At 47.9% G+C, this 25,625-nt stretch overlaps 1 protein-coding gene across 1 annotated transcript in view; it reads left to right on the top strand.

Annotated features, from left to right (window-relative positions):
- Positions 1–566: 566 nt before the first annotated feature.
- The window catches only part of PSAT1 (phosphoserine aminotransferase 1), a 90,734-nt gene continuing 65,675 nt past the window's right edge, over positions 567–25,625 (top strand). The window contains exons 1-4 of the mRNA XM_078675854.1: positions 567–960; positions 19,476–19,536; positions 20,045–20,114; positions 20,310–20,515. Of these exons, the coding sequence (XP_078531980.1) occupies positions 901–960; positions 19,476–19,536; positions 20,045–20,114; positions 20,310–20,515 (397 nt within the window). The 5' untranslated portion in view covers positions 567–900. The remainder of the gene's footprint in view (positions 961–19,475; positions 19,537–20,044; positions 20,115–20,309; positions 20,516–25,625) is intronic.

Here is a 25,625-nt window from a genome sequence, read left to right as displayed (position 1 = left end):
TCGTTGCGCAGCACGAGATGCACAGCTTCAGCCAACTCATGTGTGCACTACACCCTCGCATAGTGCACGCGATCACTGGGCTTTCGTGGGCCTAGTTAGTATTATGGAACCAATCCCAGGCATGATGTTAAAAGAATTGTATTCGTACAACTGTTTTATTTACGACAAAAACAGACAGTAAGATGCTATCTGCTGCAACCTCAAAATGATTCTTAAGAGAATCGAGTTGCACCCTCGTAAACGTAAGTGCAACCTGCAGGGTATGTGTACTCCGTACCACAAAGGTCTTTTGGTGGTGGGGGGGGAAACACGCATAAAACATTATACTGATGCTCTGCAGCCTCGCCAAGCTGGCTCCTTCGCGCTCCACCGAGCTCACGTGTAGAGATTTGTTGCTGGATGGTGCAATCTCCACTCAGCCTTGCACTGAAGCGGTGATCACGCGGCGCGCTCGTGCAGACCCAACCAATGGCGGGGCTGAGGCCTCACGCCGCGACCAATCCCCGCACGGCAATGATAGGCTGCACGCGAAACGGACCAATGGCGAGAGGGCCGGCAGAGAGTTATTTAGTGCTGGGCGACTGGACCGTGAGCCGCAGCTGCACAAGGACGCGGGGAAGAAACATCCAAGCTCTGGAAAAGTAGACTGGCCTGAAACCAAATACAGCTCCATCACTCGCTCTTCTGCAGTGAGACGCTCTGGGAGTCAGTCAGCCGAGCCCGCCAGCCGAGCCCGCCAGTCAGTCCCCTGCGGTAACATCCCAGAGCGCCATCTGTCTCCCGGCAGCAGTGAACATCTTCTGCAGCTCTCTTGTAACGCCACCCCTGCAGACCCAGCACTCAACCGCAGCACAGGCTTCCGCGTATTTCTTCTCCACCTGCAGCTGAATTACATCCAACATGGAGAATAAGAAGCAGGTTCTGAATTTTGGGGCAGGGCCTGCCAAGCTGCCGGCGTCTGTAAGTTGTGTTTCAACCTTCGTCCACCTTCCTGCCTCGTGTTGCCCCTAATTAAGGATGTAAACTGTCTTAACTGGTCACTCGGTGTATTGCGGTGTAGTGGCATGTATGTAGCGCTTGCTTCCCTTCATGAGGTGTTGGGGATTGCTTTTCTTAGCTTTTTGACATAAGCTATTAAACTCTGCTGGGGGGGGGGTCTTCTCAGTCAAGGGGGACGTTATACATTTAGAAGGTGTATTTTTGGACGTTGGTACTACTTACCCTTTTATCTGTAATTGCCCTCCTTCCAGTGGTCAGACCGGGGCACCAAAATAAATGAGGTGTACAATTAGCGAATCTTATAACTATAAAAGTGGCCTACATTTGCAAATTGGGGTAGTTTGAAACTAGCGACATGCTGCTTAAGTTTTTGCATGGTATGTGCAACTATATGCATTTGTGGTTGCTGCGGGGAATGTTTGTGGTAATATTTGGGAACTGAGCAGTAATAAAACCCGGCCCATAAAACGTGTCCTCAAACAGCCAAAAACCGCCCACGCACTGACCTCTCAAAGCAGCTCTTCTGGCCAGAGTCAGACCGCCCTATAGGGCACTCTGGCGGTGCCAGAAGGGTTGGCCTGTTCGTTCAGTGTGTGGATCTGTTGAACTGATGTGTTGGTGTTTATTGTTGCTTACCAAGACATTACTACAAACCTTTCCTGCAGCACCACATATGCGCACATTCTCCCATACCTTGCAAAACATATATAAAACCTGTCTTTACATGTTCGAAACTTCCCGGCTTACAAATGTAGGCCACTTTTTTTTAGCTAACCAGTCTTGTGAAAAGGGCTACTCTTATTTTTGTGCCCTGGCCTAATTCCAGTCCCAGTCTGACCTGGTTTGTGGCTTTTCCAAATTGCCCTATTGGTAGACCGACCTTGCTCCTCCACAGGCAGCTGTGCATGGCACTTTGCCGCTGTCAAATTAATGCAGCATCTTCAAGGGCTGTATTTACAATTGAAAGATGTTGCAGGCCGACGGTACAGGTTGCATGCTTGGGCTTTAAAAAGCTTCCCTTGACGCTGTACATTTTCCGAACATGAACATTAGTGATTGCCAGGCCCCGACGGTTCAGATGGTGCAGACACGAGAGGTTTGTGTCACGTTTGCACCATGCAAAGTGGTACATGCCTAACGCAAGTACTCTTGGTCAGAATTATGTAGCCACGCAAATCACTGTGTTGGCCAACTCTGCGCAAGGGAGTTGTTGTAGTGGGTGTTCCCATGCAATTACCATGGATTTTGACACATTTACAAGTGCTTGTAAACCTGGGAATGTGCCCAAAATTGTAGGCATTCCCAGGCAAGGCATAACGAGGAGAAATATGCATTTCTCCTCACTTTTTTCCTCTTTCTACAAGTGCTCCATTCTGCAGTACACATAGAAAGAGAAAAAAGTCTCACTAGATGCAACAGAGACACCCTATGGGGCAAGGGTGCCTGCTTTGGCGCTAGGCTGCCAAAACAGTTCCAGCGCAAGGGGAAAGGACAGGAATGTGCCGTATTGGATAAATACAGTGCATTCCTGCCCTTTCCTTATAATACAGGGCAGCAGTACACATAGAAAGAGAAAAAAGGCTCACTGGATTGTTTCTGTGCAAATGCAATAGAGACACGCCTTTTCAGTTTAAAGAGAGGTGTCTTCTTGCAATTAGACACGGGGAGGGGGCCCTCCTCCTATGGGTGGCTGCAATGGTGTAGGAAGGAGGGCCCTCCTGTAATCCCAGCTGCAACACAGTCTGCAGATTTGTCCTGCAATTATACCTCCTGTTGAGAGGTGCCTATTGCATTGAGCTTCCCCCTCCCCCTTGAAAAGTAACAATCACACCTTCAGCCTTTTACGAAATGTAAGTGGCTGAGAGGGAGGGGCTGAAGCCCAGGAGGGGTCTGCTCAAAACAGCTGCAGGAGAAGGGTCCTTTATTGAGATGCTAACAGGCTGAATGTCTCACGTGTTGTATGGAAATTTGAGAGGCCTCGCACTTTCCCTTTCCCTGGTACGAGGAATCAAAATGTGAGCCAATGGAAGTAAAGTGGGAAGGTTTAAACTCTGTTTTTGATTTTAGTGTAATTGTGTGCTTATGTCATTAATTTCGGAGCCCGCTGCTAAATATGGTTTAGCTTTCACTTTCCTGGCAGTCTGTCGCTATCTAAGTAAGCACGCGTTCTAGTTGTTAAATGGCATGGCCATGATTTGCGGCCCGAGCAACTTAAAGCCTCTGTATGAAAATTGTACTTTTCTGCACTCGTGTCGCGTGCTGTCTCGCCAGCAGCTGTTAGTAGAACGGTGAGAAGTAAACCCAAAGATCGGCGAAATTGCGCCAACAATCTCTGCTCTTAGCCAGTGAGATACAAAGGGGCGTGTCCCGTGTGGGTAGTCCTGACAATGTGTAGTGTCAACTGTTTCTCCGCAACTTTGAATTTTTCTGGCTGCATGCCCTCATCTGTTTTTTCATTCTGTTTTAGATTCCATACGCTTCTCGTGCCGCACTTATGAGAAAACTGGGCAATGGCATGTCGACCCTCTTTGGGAGGGAGGGGTGAGGGGGGGTGAGCAGACACCAGACAAATTGAAAGTGTGCAAAAGGCCGCTTTTATTGAAACAGGTGCATATTTACAAAAATACCAACCTGGCAACCGCCTCACAAAACTAGTCCTCACTAAATAAGATGTTACCTTACAACCCCAAACGTCAGGCCCGCCCCTACCACGTCACAAACCCCGCCCCCACCCAGCACAACATAATTACAATTCAAACAATACCAAAACCTGATAATCATTTAAATATCATCCCAACCCACGGCAAAACATCACATTGCAAAACTTACCCACCAACAACTTACATTACCCAAAACCTTGTAACCACCCCACGAAACAACTATTTAAACTTTTCCAGCCATAGCCCAACTTTAGCAAAAACCCAACAAGCTTCATGTCCCTGCTGACCAAGAACGCCCAATTTCCGCACGGCACCTGTTCCAAGCGACAATGAACAACATGTTTTGTTACCCCATATCCACCTGTTCCGACAAAAGACCCTAAAACTATGGAAGATAAAACAAATAAAGAATGAAAATAAATAAATAAATGAATAAATAAAAAACCCGGGGAAAGTAAGAGAAAAACCTAACTGAGAATAGGGAGGGAGGGAGGGAAAATTTCCAAATAACTATGAGCTCCCGGCCACCAGGTCATTCAACCTAAAATGGTGGCCGGGAGGAGGGGCCAGAGGGGTATATAGCTGGGCTCCCCCAGTAGGAACCGAGGGAGCCCAAAACCAGCCCAAGGCCGGTGCCCTGATGCAACCCCCCCCCACTAGCCCCTCCCAATCAGCCCGGGGGTGGGGACCTCCCTGCGGTCGGCTGCCCCCCCCCCCAAGCCCCCCTTGGGAGGGAGGGGTGAGGGGGGGTGAGCAGACACCAGACAAATTGAAAGTGTGCAAAAGGCCGCTTTTATTGAAACAGGTGCATATTTACAAAAATACCAACCTGGCAACCGCCTCACAAAACTAGTCCTCACTAAATAAGATGTTACCTTACAACCCCAAACGTCAGGCCCGCCCCTACCACGTCACAAACCCCGCCCCCACCCAGCACAACATAATTACAATTCAAACAATACCAAAACCTGATAATCATTTAAATATCATCCCAACCCACGGCAAAACATCACATTGCAAAACTTACCCACCAACAACTTACATTACCCAAAACCTTGTAACCACCCCACGAAACAACTATTTAAACTTTTCCAGCCATAGCCCAACTTTAGCAAAAACCCAACAAGCTTCATGTCCCTGCTGACCAAGAACGCCCAATTTCCGCCACCCAGAAAAGAGGGGGAAGGAATTACCCTCCTCTCTTTCTGCCCCCCAAAAACGACCAACCAAGGAACCAGAACCTCAACCCAAGAAATGTTGAATCTTCAAACACCTGGAGAGCACCTCTCGCAATTCCAATAGATATAAATCCATCCCTATACGAGATAAGTGAACACCATCGCCGCGAAAGAATTCCACATTGTCATAACGGATGTCCTTATGGGACACCCGCCCAAAACCCAGATCTCTACAAAAACGGGAAACCTCCAGATTCAACTTCCTTCGCGCCTTATCAACCGCCCTAGGCTTGATCGCACCCCTCCAGGTTCTTCTAGGGACCAATTCTGTCCATAAAACATGGCAACCCGCCCATTGTTGACGAATAAGAGAAAGATCCTTCTTCATCGCTCTCAATAAAACCACCCCTTTCACCCCACAAAGGTCATTCTCCCCAAGGTGTAAGAGCAGCACGTCAGGACAAATACCTCCCACCAACCAAGAATTCAAGGCCGGGATAAGCTCCCTCCAGATCATACCTCCCTTCCCCTTCCATACAACATTAAAAAGACGAGAATTAAAACCAAGTGTGGAACCAAAATAGCTTCTTATAGCTTGATCTTCCGCGCGCCTAATGAAGGAATGTCCCACTATCCAGATCGTCATGACAGTCGAGCGGGGGCCGGCCACTGAACCTGCAAAAGAAAAGCAGCATCAAACTCAAGCAAAACTATCATCCGCAGGCGCCATAACAGGATCAGTACGCACATAGCGCCTAAAACAGTTGGAGGACCAACGCCCTAAAGACATAATGTCTTGCTGCGACCAACCCCTGTTATGAGCTTCTGTAGCTGCCCCAATCCTGAAAGAATGCGTCCCATACTGTGTCTCATCCAAGCCCAGGAAGCGCAGCGCTTTACGCAAAACCATGCGCAGTTGATACTCCGTCACCCTGGAACCATCCACATGTCGAAAAACAGGGCCCTCAAAGGCGGCCCCCGAACAGTCCCGCAAACGCCTGGCCCACCTCAAAGGACACGTCTCAGGAGGGGAAGAAGCTTCCAGCCAGATGCCCCTCCCTTTGCTGTGTTGATCAGTTTTTGCCCGAGCCAACCAAACGTGCAACCCCGCTTCCAAAAATCGCACATTCTCCCACCCCACCCCAAAAGTAACTTTCGACCCCAGTAACTCAGAAACTCTGAAAGCACCAAAAAACATCCAAACCATAAGAGTAGAAAACAGACAAACCTCAAACCCATTCAGACAAACCGAGGGCAAAACCTGCAAAACTCGGGCTAACGTCTGCCAAGACAAAGGTCGGCGAACCATATGTTCCCTACCCCTCTCCCTAGACCAACCTTCTAGCATGCGCTTACCCACCTCCCCTGCCGAAGGAGAATAGCCCCACAGCAATTTGCCCATGAACGCAATACCAGCCAATTTTCCAGCAATCGTCACACGTGTCAGCCCCCTGTCTATCAAGTGAAGAATGAACTGTACCACATCTTCAGATCGTCTCCAGCCCGGAGCGCGACAGCCGGCCCCAGATTCTAAAAACTCTTTCCAGGCCAATTCATACGCTGTCCTAGTGGAAACTGCAAGCGAACCTACCACCAGCTGCAAAACCCTGTCTCGCCTACAGTCCACAGATGTTCCGGCATGCGGGTCGGCGTCCTGTCCACCTCCGAGGCTAGCCCATGGAATCTCTCCCACTGTGAACGAGACAAAGCATCCGCAATGTCATTGTCCACCCCAGGAATGTGTAAGGCCTTAAAACTGATGTCATACGTCAAGCACCCCAACACAAAGACTCGCAAGAGGTTCAAGATGTGAGCATCCCTGGCCGACTGCCGATTGATAATGTCCACCACAGCCTTATTATCAATTCGAAACAGCACTTTTTTGTGAGAAAGCTCCTGACCCCACAAAGTCAACGCCACCACCACAGGGAAAAGCTCCAGGAAGGCAATACTCCTGCCTCCGTTCTTCCACGCAGCAGGCCACTGTTCAGCACACCATCTGCCCTGCCAGTAAAGACCGAAACCATCACTGCCTGCAGCATCTGAAAAAATTTGGACGTCCCAAATCCAATTCTCTTCTCTGTACAGAGGAATGCCATTGAAAGAGTGCAGAAAGGCTACCCACATCCGCAGATCCTCCCTAACACCTGCTGACAAGCGAACGTGATGGTGAGGTAAAAACTGACCAGACAGAGCTCTACCCAGACGCCTGCAAAACGTTCTACCTGCCCGGACCACCCTACAAGCAAAGTTAAGATGGCCCAGCAGCACCTGAACTTCCTTCACTGTCACCTTTGCCTTGTTCAACATAACATGTAAGAGGTCCAACATTTTTTCTTTTTTATCCACTGGTAAACGTGCCTCCATAACATTAGAATCAATCTCAATTCCCAAAAAAGACATGGTCGCGCAAGGGCCCATTGTCTTTTCCGGTGCCAACGGCACACCTAAAAATTCCATCAGAGTTTGGAATGTTCGCAAAGCATTCTGGCATGCTGAGGAATTGGGAGCACCTACAAAAAAGAAATCATCCAGGTAGTGAGTCACAAGCTGATGTCCTGACGTGTCGGTGAAAAACCATTGGAGAAATGTGCTAAAGGTCTCAAATAACGCACAGGATATGGAGCAACCCATTGGTAGAGCCTTATCCACATACCACTTCCCCTGAAATTGAATCCCCAAAAGATCCCAATCCCCAGGATGTACAGGCAATAAACGGAATGCCGATTTGATGTCACATTTTGCCATCGCCGCACCAGTGCCGGCAGATACAACCAGGGCCATGGCCACATCCACTGAAGAATAAGACACTGAAGCAGCCTCACCATCAATAAAATCGTTAACTGATGAGCCCTCCGGCCATGACAAATGTTGAATCAAACAAAATTGCCCAGGCTCTTTCTTAGGCACCACACCAATTGGGGAGACAATAAGATTTTCCAAGGGCCAATCATCAAAAGGACCCGCCATCCTTCCCTCCCGCACTTCCTTATCCAATTTGTCTTGCACCACCTCTGGATGTTCATTGGCCGACATTAGATTCTTTGACCACCGCCGCAACCGCGGCCCTGTGTAACCCAAACAAAAACCTTCCTGAAAACCATCCAACAACAACTTAGCAGCCTCGACATTCCCGTAGCCCCTCAGAGCCACAGCCAAGTGAAAAGGATTAACTGGCGTATGAGCCTTTGGGCCCAGTTCCAGAAGTGTTCTTCCCCCCCCTGTAAGGTTGAGGCTGCTGTGCAGGAGCAGGGGCATTGGCTGTCTGTTGTGACCACTGTCTACCCCCTGTAACCCGAGGCCCCCAACACTTGGACAGTGGGTGCGGTTTACCACATTGGGAGCATTCGTGTCGAAATTTGCAATAGTCTCTTGGGCAATATCCTCTGTTAAAATCCCAACATGTCCCATTGGCAGATTGTACTGACACAGCTGCACCCACCCCTCCCCGAGTGGGCCTACCCTGAAAGGGCCGTGAAGGTAATGGATACCCACTAGCTGTGAAAATTGTCTTACCACCCGCCGAGGCACCCATAGTGTGTTGCCACAAGTCATTATCCAACTCCCCCCATTTCGCTTCAGGATCCCAAGCCATCCGAGCCCGGAATTCCTCATCATACTGTGACCAGGCATAACCACTGCCAGTAATCTGCGCTTTCCTGATCACATCCATATACTTAAACAGTGCCACACAGCGCTCAGGGAATTTCTCACAATACACACTAGCGTATATAAGAAATGCCGCTGTCCAGTTTTCTATGGTCAAAGGAACCTTTGGGCGCTTGGCCAACTCATACTCTTCCTCCTTAGACCCCTCCTTAGACCTAACCTCCCTATGTAAAAGCTTCAATAATTCAACGTACTCCCCTTTCCAAATCCTTTCCTTAGTAGACAGCATTAAATGAGCGCCCAAAGGTTTTGTGACGCCCATGTAAGGCAATTTCTTTATTTTAAGCTCCTTGCTATGTGGGGGGTCCTTACCTACCTCCATGGGCTCCGTAACAGTCCCGGAATCCACCTTAGAACCCACCCCCCCATCACTCGTACCCACTCCTTGATCCTTAACATAACGACCCTTGTGGAGCTTAAAATCCACACCCTCTGAAGGAGGATCCCCCCCCCGTTCCAACAGAAACCATCAATGGCTTGTTCCGCGGCCCAGCAAGCTCACCTGGATTCCATAAAGGCAGTTGGGCCGGCCTCTCTCTCCATGCCATCTGTTCAACATCAACGCCTGAACGAGGAACCCTCACCACGGGGCCGCTCTCTCGAGTTGGTCTGGAAACTGTAGCTCTCGGACGCACCACCACCGGTGCCTGTAAAACATCATCAGAAGCGTGAAAAAGCCCCCCCCTTGCACCCTTAGCAGGTATCTCGCCCTCCTCAGGGCTCTCCTCATCATAATCTAAAACCAAAGATTCCTCCAACCTCGGAGGGGCCAATTCTTTTGACGGACTTCTGAAACCAACCCGGGCCTTACCAGCCCGTACTGACATTTGAGGCGGGGAGCCGACTGGACCCGTCTGTACTCCCCCAAACGTTGACCAGATTTGTGCAACTGAACCAACGATGAATCCCTTTGCTGATGAGAAGAAACATGTGGGGCCAGCGAGGACGCGCCGGTCCTGCTTCTGCCAACCCCGCCGATATCCAGAGAAACCGACAATGGGGCCAGCGAGGACGCGCCGGGTCCGCTTCTGCCGACCCCGCCGATACCTGTAGAAAGAGAAGTTGGGGCCAGCGAGGCCGCGCCCGACCTGCTTCTGCTGACCCCGCCGAGATCCTGTAATGAAGACGTTGGGGCCAACGAGGTCGCGCCTGACCTGCTTATGTTGACCGCGCCGGGGTCCCTCGCCGGTACGGGGTATGCCGCGCCAGGCTCCACCCTCCCTTCTCCTCGGTGCAACTGGGCCGCACTCCACCCTACCAAGTCTGCCTCTCCACGACGCTCCCTGACCTGCAAAGCAAAAGGCTGAACTGATGTGCCGGGACCCTTACTACCAAAACGGCCAAAGCTATCAACACCACTAGCCATACAAAAACCAGAATCCTGAAACTGCACCCTACCAACATCCCTAGCAACAGACCCCCTAGATTGAACCGGTAAGCCCCTCCGAGGAGGGGAAGGCTCCACCACCTCATCTCCACTACTCCAGTCCAGCAACCCTTGAACCATCTTGGACGCAGGGCCCGATGCCAGTCCACCCTGCCCTGTCTGCTGGATATCAGCGCGGGGCTGCTCTATCCTCCCAAGTGATCTGACCCCAACAGGCAAACCCGGAAAACTCAAAGTGCCCCCAAAACCACTCAGCATATCAGTGTCCTGGACTGGTGTAACCCTGCCCGCATCACGAACCCCCTCTGCCCAGGAAGGAAAAACATCTAGGCCCTCCCAAGATCTAACACCCACCTGCCTATCGCCACTCTCCTGCAGAGGAAAAGTAACAGCACCACCCTCAAAAGGCTCAATGAACCCCCTGCCAGACCCAGAAACATCCTGTGGATCACACAACAAAACACGACCAGACTGCTGTCCCAGCAAACCTGCCCCTGCCCTCCTTTCCATCTGCGCCCACTCCCCCTCCCCCACAGAACCACTAAGAACTGACAGTACCTCCCCCCGAGTTGAGACGGGGGGGAAAACAACAGGGGGCTGTAAGGTACAAAAACCTCCCCAGCCCCTAACTGTCCAGGCTGCACTGGAGGCCGAAGCTCAACATCACCCAACAATTGCGGCCCAGAAGCGCCAGCTGGCGTAAAATTTATAAACCCCTCATGAGGAGCCAACAAATCAGCCTCCTGACGCAAACCAATTGCCCCCAAAACCGAAGGCTCACCAGATATGCCGGCCGGCACAGACGCTGGGAAACTACAGTCAACTTGAGCGCGCGGCGCACAGAATTCGAAATGCGCATGCGCGCCAACCGCCGGTGCCGCGGCCGCCGAGACCTCAGCCTGACAGGCGGAGATAGAAGCGGAACGCTTTCTGCTTCCCTGCTTGACGGCCCGCTTGCCTCTGGCAGCGGGGACCGAAAGCGAGCGCTGCAGCGGCACCACATTCACCAAGGGAGTAGAAGCCTCTCCCTCCCCTAAACCCGCCTCACGCTGTAAACCCGCTCCCACTCCAACATGCTCCACACCTCCAGGGGCCGCTTTTCTAGCGCGCGGGCGGCCCCTGACACTTACCCCCTCCCGGCGAGATTTTTTCGGCGACGCGCAAGCCGCGACCACCGCCGCCACACGAGCTGAGGCCTGTCGCCGAGGACGCGACGGCCCAGTCCCATCTCCTATAACCAGATCCAGGCGTCCCGCTTCGCTCAAGAGGCGGATCGCCTCCAAAACACGGTAATCTTCACCCGACATGACGAATAAAACGAAATGACTTCTCAGAAAATTTCCAAATAACTATGAGCTCCCGGCCACCAGGTCATTCAACCTAAAATGGTGGCCGGGAGGAGGGGCCAGAGGGGTATATAGCTGGGCTCCCCCAGTAGGAACCGAGGGAGCCCAAAACCAGCCCAAGGCCGGTGCCCTGATGCAACCCCCCCCCCACTAGCCCCTCCCAATCAGCCCGGGGGTGGGGACCTCCCTGCGGTCGGCTGCCCCCCCCCAAGCCCCCCTTTTAGCATACGTGTGTTTACTTACCTTTGTTGAACCTCCGTTTCTGTGTTTATTTGATACTCTTTTCAGACAACTTTTAAATGGTGGTTTTGCAATTTATAGTTTTTAGGTCTCGCCTGTCGATGCGCATGCGCATCGAGCAAGCGAGACTATAGGGGCTCATCGACTCTTTATCTAACTTGCAAGGAATCGTGGCGATTCCTTGCAGTGCCCGTGACTTTTAAGCTCAATGCGCATGTGCATTGAGCTTAAAAGCGCGTGCACAGCCGCCCGCATTCCTCCGACACCTTTGAAGTGAAGCTTAGCTTCACTTCAAAGGCCCGGCTTCTTCACACCCACATGCCGCTCTGCCCCGCTCCGCCCCCTCCCCTGAGTCATCCTGCCTGCCCCTTCCCGCCGTGTCGCATTTCTCCTCCCCCCTCCCCTCTCTTCCCTCCGTCTTGTCTTTTAGGCCGGCTCGCACAACTTAATTTGCTCTTCCCCTGTGCTTCTCTTCATATGGGAATGAAGCCAGGGAGGGAGATGGCTCTCACAGTGTGCATTAATGCGTGGCAGTATCACCCAGGCAGTGTGCATTAATGCGTGGCAGTTTCGCCCGGGCAGTGTGCATTAATGCGTGGCAGTATCACCCAGGCAGTGTGCATTAATGCGTGGCAGTTTCGCCCGGGCAGTGTGCATTAATGCGTGGCAGTTTCACCCGGCATGAAGCAGGCGCCTCCTTTCTTTTGTTTTATACGCCGCGGCGTGCTCCTTCAAGCTCCCCTGCCCTTCGCATTGAATCCCCACGCTTGGCACACATGCAATCTTTCCCTTAAGGTTGCAACGCTTCTTTAATACACACTTCCCTCTGCAGCATTTGCTGCTCTGCCCAACTTCCTCCCTCCGCTCGCGGGCGCCTCACCGCTCCACCACGCAATAAAAGTACCGGTAAGCCTGGAACATACAGACACCCGCCGGGCAATAGAAGTTGCACAGTTTGTGCCCGACGTACATGCTCGCCTGTGAAGTGAACAAGTTCCTAGCCCCATCCAGCTCTGGCGCGCCCAACTTCCCTCTCTTCTTTTATATCTTGCGTGCAAACAGCACAACAATCAGCCGCACCAGTGAATTATTCACGTCTTTAATTTGCTCACTTAATGACACCGGCGTTCTGTAATCAGAGTGCAGAGCCTGCTACCAAGCATTATGGATGACGGCCGGATTTAAATGCTGGACAATATAAAGCTCTCAGTGGTTCTGTAGTTAGTTTTTCACAAGGCAGTACTTAGATAAACTGCTGTAACGCATATTTCAAACACACTGTATGATGTAGACTAATCATGTTATCCCGTAGACAGCCCTGTTTCAATGGTTTATTTGCTTTTAAAAAAGACTGGTTAAAACTGTGTTACATGAAATAAATGCACAACTGCACAGTTAACCAGAGGTAAGTTGTTTATTCAAATAATTTTGATCAGCCTGTGTATGTAAAATTAAACAAGATCTAAAGCGCAGTTTCAGGGCAATGTGAACAAGGGCACCATGCTGAGTGAATACCTATAATGTTCTCAGCCACGCAATACCTACAGTGTGCACGGTCGCCGAATACTTTTATTTTATTAACATGATGCCCGCTTTATTCACAGCCCTGCAATACCTATAATATGCATGGCTGCTGAAAACTTTTATTTATTAACATGGCGCCCGCTTTATTAAGAGCCTTGCAATACCTATAATATTCACAGCCACGCAATACCTAGAATGTGCACGGCCGCAAATACTTTTATTTATTAACATAAAGCCCACTTCACTCGCAGCCGCACTTAAAAACTGGCACGCACTATAACAATTTGCATTAACTTGATAAATGTGCTTGTCAGGGTGGAATCTAAACGCAGAACTTTGCTTATGTCAGCTGCTTTTGAACCACATGAACAGTGTAACGCGGGGACGCCAGTGGGTGCACAAAACTGCGATTTCTTCGTCGCGGAGCTGTTAGTCAGCTGGTTGGTGCTTGCGTAAAACGAATTTAGAAACGGTCGTTTTCAAGCGTCGTAACGGCAGTATGTGTGCGACTATCTTTAATTAAGTATTTGTGTAATTCCAGCAAGCATGGAGCGGTAAAATCACGGCACAGTTTCTTTCTGTGAGAAAATATGTTAATCTGTTTTTCTTCGCACTGGAAGCGCCTTGCCCTCGGATGACAGGCTGTGCCACTGGTGACTCACGTTTTGCTTTAGGCAACCCGTCTATGTTTTAAAATTCAGCAATCGTTTGCAAAAACATCTATGTATTTTTCCGCAGTGGGACCCCTCACCCCTAAAAAACAAAACAAAAAAAACACACTTTGCAGCTTTCCCCGTACTTCTTCTAATATACAAAGCACACCGCTGAATTGCATTGCTTGCCAAATGTGTTTTTCCTCATACATATCTCGCTGTCATTAATTAATTTCTTTTCACCCGGAAACTGGTGCTCAAATGCCTTTAAAATCTCGGGTACGTGCTCTGTTTGACTGATGTGGCGTGCCTGTGGTGATTACCGTGAGCTGGGGATGTCATTTGTGTTGGAGAAGCACTGTTTGAGCATTAATGCACATGGAACGAGCTGTCATACATGTGATCAAGGCTACATTGTAGTTTACGCAATCCTGAGTCCAGAGTTTTACAATGTTTTCCAGCGCCATAAAAATTGTGTGATCCTGGGCAAATCGTGTTTCTGTCTTTATTCTACGAACTTCCAATAGTGCGCAGGTATTGGATAGGAAGTATCCGGCGCTAAAAAAACGCAAGGAGTCCATTCCATAGTGCATTTTTAGATGGATAATTGATTTTATTGATGCATATTTTTTCCCAGCGATTTTGACTTACGATTAATCTGTTAAATATAGCTATATAATTTCTTTTTTTTAAAACTCGATAATTGAAGTGAAAAGCGCAAAACTGAATATACGAAGCATGCGCGCGGATTTTGAGTCCTTTTTCTTTCTCAATTACCTACATCTTGTGTTTTTCCTCTCTCCTCTGGACCGACATGATGGCAGCAGCAACGGGAACCCGAGGTTACCTCACCTTTCGGCCATGAGCCAGCACCTGTACAGCCCGGCCCCTCCTCTCTCTCATTCTGGCTCGTCTGACTTTCAGCCTCCGTACTTCCCGCCCCCCTACCAGCCCCTGTCGTATTCCCAGTCGGCAGACCCCTACTCACACCTCGACCCCTTCTCCATCAACTCCCTCCACCAGTCTCACCAGCCCTCCCCCAGCCAGCAGCAGGGCTGGCCCAACAGGAACAACCCCTCACCCTCACTCACCCTCAACCCCTCACCCACCCTCAACCCCTCACCCTCAACCCCTCACCCTCAACCCCTCACCCACCCTCACTCACCCTCACCCTCAGCCTCACCCTCACTCACCCTCAACCCCTCACCCTCACCCACCCTCACCCTCACTCACCCTCAACCTCATGCTAAAGATTTACAAAAAAAACCATTAACAATTCTAAAAGCACTAACTCTAATGCTGCGAGACCTATTGCATTTCTAATGCTTGTTTGAAACTGTTGCTTGCCCCTAATCGTATGAAGTCAAAATACAATGCCATCTTTCCTATTCAACGTTAGTTAATCGGTCTCTCATGTACGGTAACCTGAACAATGCTGAGATTTCTTTAATTAAATGCATATTCTTTAGGGTCAAGCTTTTTGTTTTTGTTATTTGACCTTCGGTCAATATTTGAAAGGTTATAATCAGTGAGCTAATTTACTTTAAGGTCTCGCACACCAGTCTGCGTGAGCTATAGTAATTGCTTTAAATGGGATGATAACCTGGGTGGCAGTGGCATGGCCAAAGAGGCGCAATTAGGAATCCTGGCCAAGAGGCGTGGCCTGTGCAGTGAAAGGCGTGCGATACAATATGTAAACTAAAAACCTTTCCTTCACATTACATGTGCCCCCTGGCTAGTTTTAGTGTGCCTTTATTTTGTTTTTGCTTTGTTTTTTTGTTACCTCATCCAGACATATTACAGCACTCGGCACGTATACTTCAAACAAGCCAGACCTGTTTATTGGCTCTGCCGATGCTTGTTAGCTGTATCAGGTAAATGAATATCGACAAGATTGTACTGAAAAATTATAATTGAAAACGTTATATTCTGAACATTATAGATTGTGAATTATGTTCAGGGCTGTTGAAAGTGTAGTGCACTTTGGGGTGTCTCGGACACATTCTCACCTTCACAGCACTTTCTTCTGCCATCTGTCTCTGATAGACACTTGCACCCCTTTCTCCGCACATCTTTCAGAATTTCCCTATCAGCAAATCTCGCCCTTTCCACCCTGCACAAATCAATCAATCAATCAAAGCATTTGTATAGCGCGCTACTCACCCGGAGGGTCTCAAGGCGCTTGGGGAAGGGGGATCCGCTACTGCTCGAACAGCCAGGTCTTCAGTTGCTTCCTGAAGGAGAGGTGGTCTTGGGTCAGGCGGAGGTGGATGGGGAGGGAGTTCCACGTCTTGGCAGCCAGGTAGGAGAAGGATCTTCCTCCCGTGGTGGCTCTTCGGATGCGGGGGATGGCGGCGAGGGCGTGGCTGGTCGATCGAAGCTGGGAGTGTAGAAGGTCAGACGGTCGTTGAGGTATCTTGGGCCTTGGTTGTGGAGAGCTTTGTGTGCGTGGGTGAGGAGTCGGAACGTGATTCTCTTGCTGACGGGGAGCCAGTGCAGGTTTCTCAGATGTGCGGAGATGTGGCTGTGTCGGGGGATGTCCAGGATGAGGCGTGCTGAGGCGTTCTGAATGCGCTGGAGTCTTTTCTGGAGTTTGGCTGTGGTGCCGGCGTAGAGGGAGTTGCCGTAGTCCAGTCGGCTGGTGACGAGGGCCTGGGTGACCGTCTTCCTGGTTTCGGTGGGGATCCACCGGAAGATCTTGCGTAGGATGTTGAAGCATGACGAGGAGGCGGCGTTGACTTGTCTGGTCATGGAGAGGGAGGAGTCCAGGATGAAACCCAGGTTGCGTGTGTGGTCTGTTGGTTTGGGTGCGCTGCCCAGGGCGGGGGGCCACCAGGAGTCGTCCCAGGTGGAGGGCGAAGATCCCAGGATGAGGACTTCCGTCTTATCTGAGTTCAGTTTCAGGCGGCTGGTCATCATCCACTCGGCTACATCTTTCATCCCTTCGTGAAGGTTGGTTCTGGCGGTGGCAGGGTCGTTGGTGAGGGAGAGGATCAGCTGGGTGTCGTCGGCGTAGGAGATGATGTTGAGGTTGTGTTGGCGTGCGATGGCGGCAAGGGGGATCATGTAGATGTTGAACAGCGTGGGGCTGAGTGATGATCCTTGTGGTACGCCGCAGATGACTTCGGTGGCCTCGGATCTGAACGGTGGGAGGCGTACTCTGTGTTCTTCCGGCGAGGAAGGAGATGATCCATTCTAGTGCCTTCTCCTGGATTCCGATGTTGTTGAGGCGCTGCACTAGGGTGCGGTGGCAGACCGTGTCGAACGCCGCGGAGAGGTCCAGGAGGATGAGGGCCGCTGTTTCCCCGTTGTCGAGCAGTGTTCGGATGTCATCGGTGGCTGCGATGAGGGCGGTCTCGGTGCTGTGGTTGGCTCGGAAGCCGGGCTGTGAGTGGTCGAGGGATCCATCCTTCTCAAGGAAGGCGGCCAGCTGTCTGTTGACGGTCTTCTCGATGACTTTGGCAGGAAAAGGAAGGAAGGAGTGAGATGGGGCGGTAGTTTTTGAGGTCGGTGGGGTCCGCTGATGGTTTCTTCAGTAGGGCGCTGAGTTCGGCGTGCTTCCAACTCTCAGGGAAGGTGGCGGTGTCGAAGGAGGCGTTGATGATGTCCCGTAGGTGGGGTGCGATGACTGAGTCGGCCTTGTTGAAGATGTGGTGAGGGCAGGGGTCGATTGGGGAGCCGGAGTGGATCTCACCAAACCGAATGATCCACTTTAGTTTCAATGGGCGGCGACTGAGCATGTAATACACTGTTGCTTGAGGTGGTCTTCCTGGAAATGCAAGTCTGTATGAAGTCGTTCTCAATCCTGACACATGCAACCAGGAAATCTGTTTGTTTCTTATGTATATTGTGGGTAAAACATAGGTTGAGATCGTCAGTCGATATGTGGTGTTTATCCAAAGTGACCTTGAGCAGCTTTTTCTCCTTCAAGGTTGGAAAGTAATCTAGCCTATCCTGTTTTTACACATAGAAGCCAGCTATGCTGACTATTCTTCGTGTAATTTGGGGTTGGGATTTTGGTATATAGGTGTTGTGTGATTTTGAAGTCCCTTTGGGACCCTGCCTGCCTCAATATAATTTTTCAGGGAAGTTACCTCCCACCATCTGTTGGACTCCTTTTTGAGAAGCTTCTCATAGTGGAATAACAATTGTTTCAGGTTTCTGTCTGTCGGGTCCTCCCTCTACTCTGCTCTCTGATATTCCAGAATCATCCTCGTTAATAGATTGCGTGCTGCCCTTGCCCTCCTTGGGCGTGTCCCACTCCTTGCTGCATAACCTGCCTCCAGCTCCTCCTGGTTCCGAAGGCATACAATCCTACGCCGCTGGGCGTATCCATGACGGCGCTGGGCCCCTGCCACACCCTTGGTTAAAGAGAAATGAAAGACCCGGCATTAAGGCAGGAGTTAGTCGGCCCCTGTGCACTTAGCAGCACACAGTCAGTCAGCGCTCTACTTGCCACTTATCGGCCATATGATTTCAAAGAGTAACAGTTTCACACATTCAGGAAGGCGGTGGAGACCGGTTGTCACTGCTCACATAAGAATTCCTTGCAATCAGTCAGCCACGTCCACCAAGCTGGACCGGAGCGAGTTACGGGTTTGTGCTTAATTAAAATCAGAGTGACCACATTCTGCTGTTGAATAAAGTGGACTTCCTCACGATAAGCAGTCTTTTTCAGTGTTCGAGCCTACTACAGTGTAATGTGTGCTTTTGCATAAAAGATGTATTTTGGCTTTTAGGCAACGCTTATTTTCATACAGTGTGCGCATTTATACAAAAACTTTCATAAACAAAATGAGCATTGTCAAAGCCAAAAGGTCCTCATTTAAACCAGACCTAATGGTTTGGCCAAATGCTTGTTGTGATTGGCTGCAAAATCCATAGTCTAATTTACGAAAACCGTTGTCGGTGCTTAGAAGTGCTAGATACCATAGACCTTAAGGGTGGTACTTAATATGCATGAACTTGAGCAGGAAATAAGTTAAAGCTGGTGAGAATCTCATTTTGCAAACTTTTCCTAGCAAGCTAAACTACACCCTGAAAGTGCCTCTAATTTTTTTTGTGTGATGTCACTACATACAGCTCAGGCTTTCTGTTGCAGACTGAATTATAACTAATACTTTTAAATATTCTATGAGTCTGCCCTCTTGCTTATCAGTGGAAGGCATTTATGTCTATTTCAGTTTCTTATTTCTTTAACCACCATGGCATTTAGCACTGAAGTGCATGAGCTGCTCTTTTCTCTAATACTCGCTCTCTTTCTCCCCCACACAAACGCCCAAGTCCTCCTCTGCCACCAAGGGAGATGTATTCTGGTCCCCCCAGCGCACATGTGCAGCTCAGGGCCTTCTCCTCTTTCTGCGCACTTTGCCAATACTTGTCTTATTGCAGCAGCATTTGCAATGTTAGTAGCAGTAGTCAGCCACCTTAGACTGGATTAGTATTTTCTACATTTCCCACATTGCCTTTAGCACAACACGGCAGACGACCATCTTAGAAGTATAGAAAATACCATTCGAACAAAGCCGTCCTGTTGCATGCAGCATAACATGGCAGCCATCTAGGTAATATAGAAAATACCTTTCCAAGATCTCCTTCTACTGCTATTGGTTTTGGCAATACCAACATAATTTTACCAGCATTGGTAATCCCAATAGTAGCAACCAGCAAGCACGTCAGAGAGAGCCCAGTTATACATTTTTCTTTTGCCTAGTTTACAACTTGAAACAAACTGCAATTTTACTCAAAATGTGAAACCCAGTTGCTACAGCAAATGACTTTTGGTATTTGACTCTTTGATACTGTTTGACAACTTACAGGTTCTGCTTGAAGCACAGAAGGAACTGGTGGACTACAGAGGACTTGGTATTAGTATTCTGGGTAAGCATATCAGACAATTCGTTTTAAGTAATTATTCCAAATGTGTCTGTTAAATGCTTCAGATGAAGAAAATTGTTTTTTTCCATCTCTTCAGAAAAAAGAATAACCTTGTGATACAAGATTATTTGTTGCATCCATTTTGTGTGGCAGCGCAATGTGTTTGTATTGGTGTTTTGCGTTTTCCCTCCACGGGGGGAGCTGTGTGTTTCTGGTGCCCTCTGGCTTGAAGGAGGCTGAAAGGGGTTCTCCACTAGCCCGACTTTTGGATGGCAACGTCATTCATTTGTCAGGTGTTCTTGTCGCCCCTGAAAATTGAATTCTCCTAGATTTGGATTGCCAAAGGTGATGAGAGATTGATAGGCTTCCTAAATTTGGTAAGGCTGGCAGACAAGATTTGCTAGTAGGGGGAGGCTGGTGGTTGATGAAGGCTTGTGGAGATGAACTGAGGAAGGATACTGGAATTTTGAGTAACTGGAATAACTTTCTTTTTATCTTGCTTTTTATCCAGAAATGAGCCACAGATCATCGGATTTCACTAAGATTCTCAACACATGTGAAAACCTGCTACGTGAATTATTGTAAGTTTACTTTCGGTGTAACCTTGACAATGTGATCTCTGTTTCATACTCATGCTTAGTAAACATAAAATGATATGTTTACTTAGCTGTGAATTGCCTAATCCTTGTTGCTACAGTGTGCAGTACAAGTGAAGCTTTCTTGAATTCCATGTCTCTGTTCCTTTACTAATGGAATGTATGTTCTTTGTACCACAGGAATATCCCAGAAAACTACAAGGTCCTTTTCCTGCAGGGGGGTGGATCGGGCCAGTTTTGTTCAGTCCCCCTGAACCTAATCGGCTTAAAGGGAAGCAGATGTGCAGACTATGTCGTCACTGGAGCCTGGTCTGCGAAGGCTGCTCTTGAGGCAGAGAAATATGGAAACGTGAATATTGTTCACCCTAAACTTGGAAGTTACACAGGTATATCTCTTTGAACACATCTCTAGTCTGAGATGTGTTCGTCATATCGAAGCACTGCTATCTTACTTTGTAATTGCATAAGGTTCATCTGCCAATTAGTTTTAAAAGCAGTTACTTGCCAAGAACCCCTTTCTCCGAGTTCGCTCCTTGGAATCAATCCCTCTTGTTGAATAACCAAACAGGTGGGGGGAAATAGGTGTGATTGATTCTCTATTCTACTGTTCTGCCTAGCATGAGCCATTCCACCTCTGTCCAGTAGTTGGCAGTGGGATTGTGGAACACACGGGTGGGCACTCTATCTTTACATACATGGTGGATAGTCTCTAGATCTATGGAAGGGAGTTGGTCTGATAAGCGTTTGCGCTGTGCGGATTGCTTTATAATGAGATGTAATCAGCATGCACATGTGACTTCTAAGAATAATCTGTGAAATTCAGTAGATTGCATAGCTGAGTCTCTCTACACTATCACGGTTATAATAGTCTGTTTTGTCATTTTTTTCACTTAAGGTTTCTTATTTGTATATTTTCTTCCAGGACTATTTGAGTTAATTTGCAGGCAAGCAATCCCATGTATTGAGTGAGGATGAGCATAAACTGCATGGTTGTAAATGTGTTTTTGTCGATAAAATGTAGCTAAAATCCATTGAATGAGTTACTGCTTATGCAGTTTATTTCCCCTGTTTATCGCTAGTGGTGGTACTATGATGACTGTACCCTTATAATAGAGAATGTGGGGCTGTAACAATGAATAATTGCACTGGGTGAAGAGGATACGGCTTGGCTGTAAAATACTCCTATCTTTAAGAATTAGCCTGAAATACTGAACTTAATTAAGAAATAATGACAACATGGTTCCAAACCTCTTTGTGTGATGTTCTCCCCTCCACCTTTAGGAGCGTGTTTGTGGCAGACCGTGCAGAGTTGCTACTATATTTTGAACAGGTGATTGGCCTTCCAGTGGTGGTTCTTCCTTTACAGTGGAGAGGCGGCACCCCGCCTGCTGCGAGTGCAGCAGAAAATCTAAATTAAATAAAATGGTCGTAACCATTCTTGTGAAGTGCCACTTCGAGTATGAGGGTGGAGGCTGGGCCAATCCTGCTGCTGATTGGCAGAGTAATGAATTTCCTAAAGCTTAAAGTGTACATGTCAGATTTGCCGACTGTCTTGCGACTGCCATTCCTACATGCACACTTAAGATCACACCAATCTGAGCTGTAAAACAGCCAGGTGGACTACTGACACTGGCTTCTAGTCTCAAAAGGAGCGCTGTGTTAACCTGCTTCAACCAATGCTGGTGCTTCTCTCATGCTGAACACAGTCTGATAGCAGCTCCTAGATTAGTTAGTTTTGTTGACTTTTTGCTCTTTTAAGTAAATAAGGCACAACTCCCCTCTGTGGCTTCCGGGAACATCGATTATTCCTGGTAAATGCCAAAGTGGTTCTGGAGCATCTTCTGAACTGAAAATTCCTTTCCCGGACTGCCGTCCCCTCTCCTCGCACCCAAAATGCGCTGGTGTTATGGAAACCAGCAAAAATAACCTAGTTGAGCCTAATGCTACATCTGGGGGCTCCGAGATGTTAAGTGTCGGGAACAGGTATGTTCTCAGAAATAGCAAGCAGCGGTCAGGTATCATACGAAACATGGAGACACGGATACAGAGACTTTAATTTGGCAATTGGAGCCTTTGGGTAAGAGTGAAGACTTACTGTAGGGCTAACCGCATTGATAAGGGTGTTGGAAGGTTTCTTACTTTAATTACCTATCTGATGTTGAAGGGTCTGTAACACACTGCGTCCATAATACAGGTATCACATCTCACTAACCAAAGTAATCAATTGGACTTCAAGAGTGTGCGCTGCACTCCGAGGCAGATCAGATGCACTAGAAACTCTGAATCAAGGCCTGGAAGGAGCCTGCTGCATAGTCCTCACACCTGATTCCTGGGATAAGTGAGGCCTGCAGAAGATTCCTGGGATTAGGGCGTACTACAGCTCTGCGTTTTATGAAGACACCAATTGGACGGTGTCCTGTGTCTCTGGGGTCTTTCCCTGCACATTTTAAACCTTGATAAGTCGTTTTTATCACGTGGATGTGTTTTTTTTAAACAAAGTACATTTTTCAAAAGTTAGTAAAACTAATTGGACAGACGTACAGGTTTATAAAGTTGATGCCCCGAGACCTGCTGTGTTGTGTCTTTGAATTCGCTCCATGTAGTTTTCTTGATACCGAAAAAATTCACAAAAGATGTTGAGTTACTAATTTGGCGTTTACTATGTACACATTGTGTGATCCTTGGATAATTACTTTAGGTAGAAGTAACTTTTGTTTCCTCCTTTTATAGAACTGGGAGGCCATGGAATATATCGATTTCGCAAGGGTGTGAAAAATTAAACTCTGACTATAGAAGTCCTGTCACTTTGCGAGCACAATGCTTGGTGCGTCAGTGGAAAGGATATAAGAGTCATTTGTACCTGGGCAGATAGAACAAGATGTGTTATGTACATGTCTTAGCGCTGAGCTGCACATCCAGTACCCTCACTATCTCCCTTTGGGGGTGCATTTGGATAGTCTTCCATCTCTTCTCCCCCCCCCCCCCCCCCCCTCCCCTCTCCTCCCCACCTCCCCTCCCCACCTCCCCCTCTGGAACTTGCTGCTCTGTTGGACTTGGAAAACGCAGGATCATTAGAACCAACTGTTAGACTGGGGCTACGTATGAAGCGAGACATCCCATGAGAGAGAAACACTGTCCAGGGAGCAAGGGCTGCAGGTGAGTGGCACACTACACCGAGGTAGTCTCGCACAGTGCTTCAGTCGGTCAAAAAGCGTGTTTTAAATACATGGCCATCCAACCCGTGGCCTCTTTACAGAGATAGTACAGGGCAGTGATACGGTATTCAAGTTGTAATTGTGATTCTGTGAAAATGAGCATAATGGGGCACCCATCATTGGAGTACACAGTCTTTAAAATAACGACAAGGTGAAAGATAAAGAAAATGCGGTGCTCGCTACTTAAAAGTAATTTCTAACTTTCACGCCCTAGCACTTTCAAATGTTACTATTCGTCACTGCTAGCTTCAGTCAAAGACCTCACCTTAGACTTTTTTGTAAATGACACAAAGTGACAACCTTCCACCCATATCTGCTGGTCAGATTTTGAAATTCTTACAATGCAGATGTGAAGTTAAAATGTGGATGAGAAAGGCCGTACCATGTTATTCAAGCCAAGTAAAGTTGGATTGGACGAAAAAAGTTAATTTTATGTCTATATATGGTCTTTGCGAAAAGTCATGGACGTTCAATTGATCAATTTTTCACAGCCATAATGGAGGAACAATATGCAACATCAAATAAAGATATATCATCATTGATGTAGTTTCCAATATAGTTCAGATGAAAATTTACATTCATCAAGAAGTCTGCGATCTGTATTTCGTATTGAGTATCATGCAGAGCGATCCATGGGTGTTACTGGCGGGGAATAGGAAGGCTGTGCAAGGGAAATAAAGGAGGGTGATTAGTGATAATAGCGTATGTGCAGAGTGTACTATATTAACACCATTGAGTGTAGGGCAGGACCATGACTCCTGGGAAGGGAAACCTTCTGTGAGTCCTGATGCACCTCCTCACACTCAAAAATTATAATAAATAGCATATTAATCTGTGTCTGCATATATGGTTTGTGCCATGGTATTTTTGTCATGTGCATTTGTTTTAACTCCTGTAGTCAACCAAAAGCAGGACACAAAGGGTTACATTTGTGCAGCAAGTTAAAATCACACAAGACACCTTGTGACAAGTGGGAGAGTTGTATCCCTGTGTAAAGTAGTTCTGTGCAATCTGTGGTAGCAAAACCAGTTTGTGGTAGTAAAACAGTTTTTCTAGACACTCTTGCTGTAGTCTGGTAAAACTCAAATTGGAACTTTGCACTTCAATAATAAAGGCATGAATGCCTTTTTCTTAGTGCAGTTGCTTTAAATAGCATGTTATTGTGCCAATTTAATTTCCACTGCCTTGGATATGTTGCTCTAAACAGTGTTAGATACATTTCTTAGAAAAGAGGACTCTCAGCAGAAGCTAGATTCATGAAACGGTCATTGAAGAGGAAATGGAACGGAGGGAGCCTCCTGCGCTATTAAAAAGAAAGCATTATTAGTTGAGTATAAGGACATAGATCCCCCTCCCAAAAAATGACACAAGATCATGTGGAAAGTACTGAGCCGGTGGTACGTAGCAAAATCCAGGCACTACCTCCCCAAAGATTTTTTTTTTGAGTACAGTTGTTAACTATTTAGTTTTAAAATCAGATTAACGTTTGTGAAAATGTGCCAGGACATGGTGAATACAGTACAGACTGATGAACCCCTCTCCTTTTTAAGTTTCACTTGTCCACCATCTGTATGTGACGTGCTTTCATCCCTGGAACTCATGGTGAGTTGGAGGAAACATGTATCCACCTCCAGGCAGTCGTGTTGCAGTATCTGATTTCTTCTCCTCCTTGTGTTGTAGAGCAATTGGAGCTTTCATGATTCGGCATTCTGGCCTCCCTCTTCAAATTAACATAATTTTACCTTTACTACTCGTCACCATCCTAATGCTTTTCATAATTCTGAAGAAAGCCTTGAATATTAAAAGGAACTTTAGCAATGTCCGCCATTGCCCCTTGTGAAGCAGGGTAAAAACCTCCCCCTTCCCTACTAAATCGTTGTGTGTGATCCAGCGCTCTGGGCCAACATTCTTACCAATTGTCCTCTGATGCCCCTTTCTCGTCGACTGAGAGGTGATGAGAGTTAAAATTAAATTATTCAAATGTCAATTAATCGTGTAACCCATTTGGATACACAATAAGGACCAGAAATTGGTGACTGTAATTAAGATGGTTTAGTATAAATTAGCAATCCAATTAAGGTACACAAATCTCAGCATCATGCTGTAAAGGTACAGAATAACAACTAGGGAACCCAACCTCCTGAAAAGAATTAGGTGTACTAGTATTAAGCAAACAAGAGATTCTGCCACAGCAATACAAAAGATCAATAACAAGATTTGGTGCTCAGAGAAGAGTGTCTGGTTTTCTCTTCTAACAATGAGTGAATTGTTAAAGTCTAAA

Source organism: Lissotriton helveticus, chromosome 2_1, assembly GCF_964261635.1.
Source record: "Lissotriton helveticus chromosome 2_1, aLisHel1.1, whole genome shotgun sequence".
Lineage (NCBI taxonomy): Eukaryota > Metazoa > Chordata > Amphibia > Caudata > Salamandridae > Lissotriton > Lissotriton helveticus.
Note: the sequence above shows the minus strand (reverse complement) of the source record. Positions and strands in the feature narration are given on the sequence as shown.